This window comes from Teleopsis dalmanni, chromosome 1 (genome assembly GCF_002237135.1).
Source record: "Teleopsis dalmanni isolate 2A chromosome 1, ASM223713v2, whole genome shotgun sequence".
NCBI classification, from domain to species: domain Eukaryota; kingdom Metazoa; phylum Arthropoda; class Insecta; order Diptera; family Diopsidae; genus Teleopsis; species Teleopsis dalmanni.
Window position 1 is genome coordinate 97742645 of NC_051846.1, and position 8738 is coordinate 97751382.

The 8738-nt window shown below is 36.8% G+C and overlaps 2 protein-coding genes across 2 annotated transcripts; both read right to left on the reverse strand.

Moving 5' to 3' along the window:
• Positions 1-3341: 3341 nt before the first annotated feature.
• Positions 3342-5504, reverse strand: LOC119689796. The gene is made up of 2 exons (XM_038104703.1): positions 4732-5504; positions 3342-4569 (listed from the first exon to the last, which is right to left on the reverse strand). The coding sequence occupies exons 1-2, from the start codon at positions 5502-5504 to the stop codon at positions 3342-3344; spliced, it is 2001 nt and encodes a 666-aa protein (XP_037960631.1).
• A 997-nt stretch (positions 5505-6501) lies between these two features.
• On the reverse strand, positions 6502-8738 carry LOC119689804. Its single transcript, XM_038104716.1, has 2 exons — positions 8633-8738; positions 6502-8555 (listed from the first exon to the last, which is right to left on the reverse strand). The coding sequence occupies exons 1-2, from the start codon at positions 8736-8738 to the stop codon at positions 6502-6504; spliced, it is 2160 nt and encodes a 719-aa protein (XP_037960644.1).

The following is an 8738-nucleotide window of genomic DNA, read 5'->3' on the forward strand; positions in this document are numbered from 1 at the left end:
AAAAAAAAAAAAAAAAAAAAAAAACAGGTTATGGGCCCAGGCTTAACTCAAGTAATATGAATTCTATATATAATATTGATAAACTGGATGAAAATATTTACGACTCATGGAGTATCCAGATGAGGAGTGTCCTCATACACCAAGGGCTCTGGTGTGCCATAAGTGAAAAAATGCCTGAAATGACCAAGGATGGAAAAGATGTGGATATATGTGAAAAGTGGAGACTGAACGATGAAAAGGCGTTGGCGGTAATAACTTTGTCAATAAAACTTCAGAAATTGGACATATAAAAAAATGTAATACCGCCAAATCCGCTTGGACTGCATTAAGAGAAATTCATCAGCCCACTGGACCGATAAGAAAGGTATCTTTGTTTAAGAAAATGATATATATGCGCATGAGTTAGGGTGATTCCATGCAGCAGTATATTGCGAGCTTCGAAAAGGTCATTGAACAACTTTCAGAAATTGGCCTTGAATTGCAAGAAGAATTGTTTGTGATAATAATTTTAGCAAGTTTGCAAAAAGTTATGAAAACTTTGTTGTTGCGTTAGAAACAAGAGATCAGCTCCCAAAGCTTAGTGCTTTGAAAACAAAATTATTTGAAGAAAGTGAGCGGAGAAAACATAATGAAACAGTCGAAGCAGATGGTATTGTACAAGCATTAGTTGCTACATCAAGCCATAAATATTCCAACAACGAGCACACCAAAAGATATAGCGGAGGTAAAGGAGATAAAAATTTTAGAAAAAAGAGTAACTTTAAATGTTACAAATGTGGGAAGAAAGGCCATTTCGCTGCAGAATGCAGATCAAGAGAAACTTCTGTTTCTGGAGAGTATTCGAAATCATTTTTTTCTGTTTTTGGAGTTAGTCAAAACACGGTACTTGATAAAAAAGCTTGGTGCTTGGATAGTGGCGCAACTTCTCATTTGTGCGCGCATCGTGAAATGTTTGAAGATTTTGAGCAGTGCAGTGAAAAAATAATGCTTGCAGGTAATAAATTTCTCAAAGCTATAGGACGTGGTAACGTGAGAATAAAAAGTCACATGGGTGAACTTATATTAAAAAATGTGTTATATATTCCGGTATTGCAATGTAATTTTGTTTCTGTAAGCAAGGCAGCAAACAATGGTTACAAAGTGACATTCGAAAAAAATAACGCGTATATTTATGATCAAAACGGTGAAATTGTGTTAAAAGCAAAGCAAATAAAACAATTATTTTTTTGTGAAATATTAAACAAAACAATCGATTTAAAAACGCAATTGTTTTTTAATAATAATGCAAATGATAATTTAGTTCTGTGGCATAGACAGTACGGACACTTAAATATTAATAGTTTAATCGAATTAAAAAATAAACAACTAGTGCAACTGCACAGTGTGCCTTAAATGCAAATGCAACATTAAACCGTTTCAATCGTCTCAAAGTAAAACGAAAAATATTTTAGACTTAGTCCATAGTGATGTTTGTGGACCAATAAATGTTAATTCAATCGGAGGATCCAGATACTTTGTTACTTTCGTAGACGACAACTCGCGGTATATTTTTGTTTATTTTATAAGGCAAAAATCAGAAGTTTTAAATGTTTTCAAATCATTTAAAAGCATGGTTGAATGCCAAACAGGTAAAAAAATTAAAATGTTACGTAGTGATAATGGCACTGAATACGTAAATACAGAATTTAATAATTATTTAAATGAAAAGGGTATTCTTAGACAATTGACTGTGCCTCATACTCCACAACAGAATGGCGTTGCTGAAAGAGTCAACAGAACTTTAGTAGAGATGGCACGAAGTATGATCTTAAACGCAGGTGTCGACGAGAACTTCTGGGGTGAAGCAATTAACACTGCAGCATATATAAGAAACCGATCACCAACAAGAACAATAAAGAACTTGACTCCATATGAAGTTTGGTGGGAAAAGAAACCTGTGGTAAGTCATTTGCGAGTATTTGGTTGCTTGGCGATAGCTCTTGATAAAACTGAGAAAAAGAAATTTCGACCAAAGGGCAAAGAAATGATTATGGTTGGCTATGCAGAAAAATCGAAAGCATATCGGCTATATGACAAAATAAATAAAAGGCTTGTTGTAAGTCGCGATGTGTATTTCGTTGAAAATTTAAACGATAATAGCAATATTAATCTCCTACCTTTATTAAGTGCAAGTAATCTTAACCGCTATATTCCAGATAATGAATTTGAAATTCCAACTGAAAATCTCAAAAACAGTGAGGAGAACGGAACTGCCAACAAAGAAAGTAGTCAAATGAATACACCACAGGAAGATGATATACCTGATGTTCCAGAATCCGAAGACTATGCTGGTACAAGAGCTGGTTATAATTTAAGACCAAGGCCACAATGTGATATTGTAAACTTAGTAGCTCCAGTCAAGACGCCAACTGATATAGTAGCCCCAGAGACAGTCTTCGAAGCTCTACAGAGCGAACAGTCCGCTTATTGGAGACGCGCTATGCAGGAGGAGTGTGATATATTGATAAAAAATCATACATGGGACGCGGTGAAGCTACCAACAGGGCAAAAAGCTATCGGCTGTAAATGGGTTTTTACAGTGAAATTCGATGCAACTGGAAACATCGAGAGGTACAAAGCACGATTGGTCGCTAAGGGCTCTAGTCAAAAATACGGTGTTAATTATACTGAAATATTTTCACCGGTACTGAGATACGAAACCATAAGAATGATTTTAGCTATAGCAGTAGAATATGAACTTCATATCCATCACCTTGACGTTTCATCAGCATATTTGAATGGTAATCGCGAAGAAACAATTTTTATGGAGCAACCGAAATTATTCGAGAAAGACGATAATAAAGTGCTTCAGCTCAAAAAATCTTTATATGGACTTAAACAGTCAGGCCGAATGTGGCATTCCAGATTGAATGAGGAATTGGAGAAAATAGGATTTGTCTCATGCCGAAGCGAACCATGTGTATACACAAAAAATATTAGTCCCGTTGTTGATGGAGTCCATTTCGGTCCAATATGGATGATGATCATAGTAAACAATCATTTTCCATTCTGCCGTTGCTACTTTCATCAAGCCAATGGATTCAAAGTATATTCCTAAATTATTGTCGAAACGTGTTACATTCACTGAATTCCCTAATACCAATGGCAAGAATAATAGAGATAATAACATTGTGCACAATAATGAATTAGACATTGGCCGTGAATACTTCTTAGGTGGCTCGTCTTGATCTGCGCCTTCGTGTGGTGTTTTCGAATTCGCTTTTGTAAAACTTTTTGAAAGTTGTAAGCAGGAGATTGTTCATCGGATGGAAACAGAGGCGCTAGTCTTGTCAAAGGACGTCTTAGAGTTCCTGAAACCATTTTAACATCAACCACGCGAACAAGACTTCATCTCCCTTATATACTTTTGAAATACGTCCAAGCGGCCATTTTAATGTAGGAACATTATCTTCCTTGATGATTACAAGGGTATATTCTTTTATATTTGGATTGGCTGCTTTCCATTTGTGTCGACATTGTAGTTCAGTGAGGTACTCGGTTTTCCAACGTTCCCAAAAGTCCAATTTGAGGCGAGAAACTAATTTCCACCTTGTCACCAGATTTATATTTCCTGATTGGGCCTTTGCATCTGCCATTGCTGTGAGTGGTTCTCCGATTAAGAAATGACCAGGTGTTAGTGCTGACAAGTCATTCGGATTACTCGACAAAGGTGTCAATGGTCGAGAGTTCAGTATTACTTCGACTTCTAGTACCAAAGTCTCTAGTTCCTCATATGTTAGTGAAGTCGTCTTAGTACTTCGTATCAATAAGTGTTTTGCTGATTTGACTGCTGCTTCCCACAGTCCACCGAAGTGTGGTGCACGAGGGGGTATAAATTTAAATGTTATTCCTCTTTCATTACATTCGTTAATTATCTTCTCTTGTGCCTTGCTTGTTTGAATTGAGTCTGCAAGTTCAAGTAATTGATTGCTTGCTCCCACGAAATTTGTGGCATTGTCACAAAACAAATTTTTGCAGTGTCCTCTTCGAACAATAAAACGTTTCAGCGATCCGATGAATGCATCTGTGGTTAAATCGCTAACTACTTCGAGGTGAACTGCCTTAGTTGTAAAACAACAGTACACAGCAATATATGCCTTGTGTGGTTTCTTGCTTTGGATTCTGTAATGTATCCAAAAAGGTCCGCAAAAGTCCACTCCAGTGGTGAGAAATGGTCGCCCAGGTTGTACTCTTGTCGCTGGCAAATTACCGATCAGTTGTTCATAAAATCGTGGTCTTACTTTAGTACAACGTACACAATGTTGTACTACTGACCTTGCTATCAATTTGCCCTTAATTGGCCAGTATCGTTGACGCATGTTAGCTAGGAGAGACTGCGGACCACAGTGCATGTATTTCTTATGGACTTGTTCAATTATTAATTTGACAATGGGGTCATTATAAGGCAACAACATCGGATGTTTTGCGTCATACGATAATGAGGCTGCATCCAAACGTCCACCAACTCTTATGATGCCCGTATTATCAATATAAGGTGCCAGTGATGCCAATGCACTGGACTTATTTATTCTTCCATCAGATTTCATAATTTTGATTTCATTTTTAAATTCTGCATATTGAATATTTTTGATGATGACCTGATGTGCTGCATCTAGATCATCTGGAGTCAAAAACTTGCTTGAATGATCATTTTGTTTTCTTCTGGTTCTTTTTACGAATCTTAATATATACGATAATATCCGTTGAAGTCTTCCAAATGAGTTGTTGTGTCGTATTGAGTATATGAACTCTCCAGGATTTGCTATGCCTTCAACAACAGACAATGTAGATACTGGAGTTTCCTTCTTCCGTTCAAGATCAATGAGGGTTTCGAATTTTAACGCTGATGATGGTTTTGAAGGCCACAGTTCTTCCCGACCATGCAGGAGCATAGGTCCATAAAACCACATACTTGATGACTGTAGTTTATGGGGTGCAAGGCCTCTTGATAAAATGTCAGCTGGATTGTGTTCCGAAATGACGTGGCGCCACTGACTTGTGGCTGTTAATTGATGAATGTTGCTTACTCTGTTTGCAACGAAAGTGTGAAACTTTGATGATGGAGAGTTGATCCATGATATCACTATTTGGGAATCACACCAAAAGAACGTCTGGTAATTTCTTATTTGTAGATCGTTCTTTATTCTTGTTGCTAGTTCTGCGCCAACCACAGCTGCACAAAGTTCGAGACGAGGTAATGGCAACCTTTTCAAAGGTGCAACCCGAGATTTGGCGCACAATAGTCGTACAATGATTTGACCATTCTGAAGTGTTGATCGCAAATACGCTGCAGGACCATATGCCTTTTCTGGTGCATCTGTAAAGATGTGTAATTGAATGTTGGCAGGAACTTCGCCTTTGAAAATATGACGAGATATCTGCAGACAATTTACTTTTGTCAAATTATTCCGGAACTCTAACCACTGTTTATGTAATTCAGTCGGCAGTTTTTCATCCCAATCCATCTTTAAATTCCATAATTCTTGCGCTTGTAACGACTCAATTTAGTCGTTGATGTTGCTGAGGTATACTCAGCCGTCGTCCAGGGGTCGTTGCAATAATATTTATTCTTTTCCGAAATCAAAGACAATATTTAATACATATAATTTGTGATTTATTAATAATTCAAAAAAAAGAAAGTTTACAATGTTACAATATATATTTTTAATTTTTGGGATTTGACTAAATGAATCCGGCGTTGTATCGTACTTCTGGACAGATGCCGCTTTACTTGAAATTTAAACTGGCGTTACAGAGCATCAATCTATTGGTCAAGACGTATAACTACCTTGACTTTTATACAAATCTACGTATCAAGACGTATAACTACCTTGACTTTTATACAAATCTACGTATCAAGACGGATAACTACCTTGACTCTTATACAAATCTACTCGTCAAGACGTATAACTACCTTGACTTTTATACAAATCTACTTGTCAAGACGTATAACTACCTTGACTTTTATACAAATCTACTTGTCAAGACGTATAAACTGCCTTGACTTCTATGCAAATCTACGAGTTCCTTGTTATCGCAAAGACGTATGACTGCCTTTGAGAGTTTTCCAACAAGTGATCTTCCTTATATGATGTGCGCTTATTTATACTAAAACGACCGAAGCTTTTCCTGTAGCGCATACATTGCTTCAGCTGTCATTTGCTTTGATTTTCGACGCCATTGCTGTTTTGCGTTTTCGCCGTGGTTCTTTTAATGATATGCGCGCGCATCAATTTTTGCACAAAGCTTTTTTTTGACATTTCTTGTGTTCTGTATTTGTTTTGCTAGTGTCGGCAGTGTTGGATTTATTTATTAAAAATAAAATAAATATTAAAAAAATAAATAAGGTAAATGTAGTTTATTTATTTAAATATATTTTGTATTCCCTACGAATTTTCTTCGGTTTCAGTAAGTTGTTGATATTTATTATATTGAATAAATAAAAATTAACCAATTTTTATTTCAGTTATGAATTCCACGCTGGTTATATGAAGGTTGGAAATTAGTGAAAATTTCCATCCTTACACGCTTCGTCGTGCTGCAAACAGGTTCCAATTTAACCTTGACGCATAAACTATCAGATTTTGGACACCAGGATAACCCAAGAGTTTTTGTTGTATCGTTATTATTTTCTAAATCTAAATTGACTTCTAAGTCATCGTGTGGAATTCCTTGTAGTAGACTTGGATGATTTGCGCACCATTTTCGCAATTTAAAACCGCTTGCTGTCAGTATTTTGTTTAATTGACTCTGAGTTTCCAACAATGTTCTCAGACTATCTGCCCCGTGTAAACAGTCATCTACATAGAAGTTTTGTTTGAGAGCAGATGCACCTAATGGATAATTTTGCATATTGTCATCAGCTAAAGCTTGCAAACATTTGGTTGCTAGATACGGTGCTGATCTAGTACCATATGTTACAGTGTTGAGTTCAAAGTATTTTATAGGTTGACTTGGTTCATTTCTCCAAACGATAAGCTGACATTGTCTATCTTCTGGATGTACAAGTATTTGTCGGTACATCTTTTCAATGCCTGTTGTAAACACATAGCGAGGAAGACGGAATCGTAATAAAATATACAGTAATTCACTTTGAACAGTTGGTCCGATGTGTAGTAAATCAGTGAGAGATTGCCCTGATGTTGTTTTGGCTGATGCATCAAATACCACACGTAACTTAGTGGTAGTACTGTCGGGTTTAAGCACTTCCTTTATAAAAGGAAGACGTACGATGAATCGTCCCGTAACATTCTGATATGTAGTTTGAGTGAATTGAGCTTCACATTGTTGCTCTGCTATTGACAAGACCTTTGAGTGAGTATCAACTTCTTCAACCTTCCAGAGTTGTTCTATTGCATTTTCTAAACTATCTTCTGATGCTATTCCACATGTTGCAATCATTGTGTTAGCATTTTGGATTTTTCCAGATACGATCCATCCGAGCACAGTGTTCTGTAGAATTGGTAGTTCCCTTGAAAGTTGTATTTGACCAGGACTTAGGAGTTGATGATAAAATTCTGCTCCAAACAACATATCAATTTTGTCAGACTTATGGAATGTGGGATCTGCTAATTGGATGTTATTGGGCAGATTCCAATTTGAAATTTGTAAGTGTTGCGATGGTTGATTGGATACAATTTTTGGCAACACAAATGCTTCAAGTATTGCTTTGTAATCGGTCACTTTTGATTGCACAGAAAGTGTTGTACGACTTTTAGAACTCAATTTACCTATCCCTATGCCTTCGATGCAAATCGAACTGGAGCTTACTTGCAGCCCCAATCTGGATGCCAGTCGTTCAGTCACAATATTTATTTGTGAACCTGAATCCAGTACTGCTCTGCACTCGACTGTTCTTCCGTTAGAGTTGCAGGCTAAAAGTTTTGCTGTTCCCAAAAGAACGCAACTGGTATGACCATGATTGATGAATGACATTAGAGTTGTTTGTGCAAGTGGCCTTGAAATGTTTTCTACTAACTTATGATTTGATGGTTGAACTGGGTGTCTATTTTGATGCAACAGTGTATTATGTCTTCTTTGGCATATAGTACAACCCCTGCTGGAGCATTGTAATGCCATATGACCAGGTTTCATGCAGTTTGTGCATAATTTATGACGTTTTAGTAAATCATACTTCTGTTGTATGGATTTACGTTTGAAAATTTCACATGAAAATAATTGATGACTACTATTGCAAGTAATACATTTTGATCCTGAGTCTGTAGCTGCAAGTGCTACTGCTGGATGTCGTGGTTTGTGACTTTGTTTGTGGTTTCCATTCGTCATTGATTCGAGTGCCTGAAATCTTCCTTCTAGGAACCGCAATAATTCTTTTAATGGAATTATTCTTCGGCTGTCTTCTAACGATTGCTCGAATGCTGTATGTGAAGCTTTGTCTAGCTTTCTAATAATTACGTGAACCATTATGGCGTCCCAAGATTTAACATCAATACCTTGAGCTGCTAATCCATAACAACATTCTTTTGTAACATCATGTATGCCCTTAAGACTGCTTGCTGATTCAATTGTTATATTTGGTTGTGATAACAATTTATTTAGTAATGCTGTCACCAAGAGTCGTTTGTTGTCATACCGATTTGAAGAATATCCCAAGCTATATTGTAATTTTGCTCGGAAATTGGCAGATGCCGTATGAGGGCTTTCGGCTCACCCGCCAAATTTGTAGATAGATGGAACAT

Coding starts and splice junctions, on each gene's coding strand:
- LOC119689796 (XM_038104703.1), bottom strand. CDS start 5,504: ATGGATTGGGATGAAAAACTGCCGACTGAATTACATAAACAGTGGTTA. Junction 4,570..4,731: donor AGACTTCAACGGATATTATC/GTATATATTAAG, acceptor ATCTGATGGAAG/AATAAATAAGTCCAGTGCAT.
- LOC119689804 (XM_038104716.1), bottom strand. CDS start 8,738: ATGTTCCATCTATCTACAAATTTGGCGGGTGAGCCGAAAGCCCTCATA. Junction 8,556..8,632: donor TTGGGATATTCTTCAAATCG/GTATGACAACAA, acceptor CAATTGAATCAG/CAAGCAGTCTTAAGGGCATA.